The following is a 2,500-nucleotide window of genomic DNA, read 5'->3' as shown; positions in this document are numbered from 1 at the left end:
GATCTGCATTACGATCTCTCTGTTTACCGTCTAATACTCTAATCCTTCGGTATACGGTGTGATATATGATATTGATATTCTTTGATTTATTCGTGTTCTCAGTGTCTATCTATCTATTAACTATCGAAAGGCATAACTGCCATACTATCGACAAACGATCTCATGTGGTCGTTGGCTGCCGTACATTGTTTTTTTAGCCTAATCAGTCGTTCGACAAGACGACCACATACTGGACCATTGCTCTTTTGTAAATATTTCCTAATTGCAGTGTGTGTCAAGACTGAGTTGCTTTTCCTCTTCCAACAGTGAACTGATAGCGCCCAGAGATAACGCCATTACTACGATATTGTGATGGGTGTTTCCCCAAAACAAGTGTTTTCGTTCATTTTTTCTATTTATTTTTCCATTATCGGATTCAACAAAAATAAATCCTATTTTCAGATGATTATCGAACGAATAGTATGAATTTGGCATGTTTCTTTTTCTGAACTAAACACTCTACTTCATGCGCATTTTAAGTAACGATCAAATTAACTGCACTTATATTCACTAATCTTACGCCAATACCAGACGTTTTTGCTTTTCTATCTCAAAACAGCGCACTTCAATTGCTTATTTTATTAAATTCAGGAAAATATGTATTTTTCTTCATTTCTTCTTTATGATCGCGTGTATCGTGTCTTTCAAATTAATAACAGTAACTGAATGGTAACGCCATATATGATGTATTTAACTAAATATTCTTATATCCATTTATATTTATATACACACATATATATCAAAATATCTATACTCTTATATATTATAAACTATCAAAACGTTAATGTTGTTGGAACTCTTTCTTTTCTTTTTTCTTTTTTTGCATGCTTTCTCTATCTCATCTTTCTCGTTCAATCAAACAATGGCAACGGCAATCACACCAATGATCCCGAAACCCGAAACCCGAAACCAATGACACGTTGAAATTTGAAATCTCTATACAACATCCCTGTCCCCCAACTAACATTACACCGCAAATGTGTATTCCCGCTCTATGTACCGTTCGTTCGTTCAACAACATTCACTTTTTATACACCTAACCGACATTGTTGCCTTATATCCCTTCGATCGCGACTACGACCAACGAATTTTGAATTGCGTGTGTATTCCGTGTGTTTCCCTTGTTTTTGATCTATGTGTTTTGATGTTTCCGGTAAACAATCGCCATCATCGTTACTTGGCATTGCTCTCTTGATGGGATGACTCAATACGATCGTGCTGTGTCCCTGCGTTTACCGAATTAATGTCTAATTCATGTTAACGATACTACGCAAACTCTATTTAACTTGGCCGCATCGTTATCTCTTGTCTTTAATGAATTGCTTAACTACATTTTCCTTCTTGTGTGTGGTTGTGTGAATGGTGTGAATGGTGTATATGTGTTTGCCGTTACCTATAATCTTCCTGATACTGGTCCACGGTAAAATGATCGCGTGAAATTATCTGTTTCACGTTGTGCATTGCCTATTATATGCTGGATCCTCTGTTATCTATGTGCTATTTTGTGCCAATCTCTGCCTACATGCACATATCCTTTTGCCTCGAATCTGTGTGATCCTGTATGTATGTGCGTGCGTACGTACCTGTTATGCTAAACCGAAATGACTTCACCGCGGCTTATCTTGGTGTATCCGAATCGGTCCACGAAAAGGGTGGTCATCGTAAAAACAAGGTATCTATGCAAATGATTTTTGATTTTATTTTGTTTCTGTTGCAAAACGTGATTTATGTTTCATTTCAATACTTTATCGTTACTTTATCGCCCTGATTTTTGATTTTTTTTAATTGTAACTTTTAGTGCTCTTTGGCATCTATTCATCCGTTGGGAGAGAGATTTGTACAGAAACGAATATGCAATTTTTTTCTTGGAGATTGTACAGTTTTCGTTGAGTTGAGGAGAAGAGAAGAACCGTATTATAAGCCTTATGTTTACTGTTGAGCTATACTCGATATAGTATCCAAAACTCTCTAGAAAATTTAAATTAGCTTTTCGATTCTATTTTATAACGTTAGATCAGCCGCATCGCGTTTAATGTTCTGTTTGAAGTCCTTATACTGTTGAGTCCTTTGAGTTAATCAAACGGTCAATCCTTTGGCAGCTATTCCTCTTCCAAAAAAAAGCATTCAGAATGTTTAAGGAGTAGGTCCAATGTATCTTTAAATAAAATACACCACCATCTGTACATAGTCTTATACATTCTTAACACAAATAACAAAAACCATATCACTATTTTAAAGTTTGTGATGCGCCAGTGCCTGCGCTTTGCTTGCATTGGCTTTCTTTATATGATGGTACGGTCATATATTGCTTACTTTAAATATGGTTCTAGCATTGAATAAGCTTTCTTACAGATTTCAATCGAGGATTAAAAACCAATTACCACTATTACAATGTTCTTAAATGCCCCCATAGCTTCATGGTTGGCTTCATGTATATACACAATCTGTCCGATGTTCCATT

The 2,500-nt window shown here is 35.8% G+C and overlaps 1 protein-coding gene across 2 annotated transcripts in view; it reads left to right on the top strand.

Moving 5' to 3' along the window:
* The window catches only part of LOC125959800 (UHRF1-binding protein 1-like), a 25,984-nt gene that overhangs the window by 19,840 nt on the left and 3,644 nt on the right, over positions 1 to 2,500 (top strand). For both annotated transcript variants that reach the window (XM_049692742.1, XM_049692743.1), the window contains exon 12: positions 1,691 to 1,711. In XM_049692742.1, coding sequence (XP_049548699.1) covers positions 1,691 to 1,711 — 21 coding nt within the window. The remainder of the gene's footprint in view (positions 1 to 1,690; positions 1,712 to 2,500) is intronic.

Source organism: Anopheles darlingi, chromosome 2, assembly GCF_943734745.1.
Source record: "Anopheles darlingi chromosome 2, idAnoDarlMG_H_01, whole genome shotgun sequence".
NCBI lineage: Eukaryota > Metazoa > Arthropoda > Insecta > Diptera > Culicidae > Anopheles > Anopheles darlingi.
Note: the sequence above shows the minus strand (reverse complement) of the source record. Positions and strands in the feature narration are given on the sequence as shown.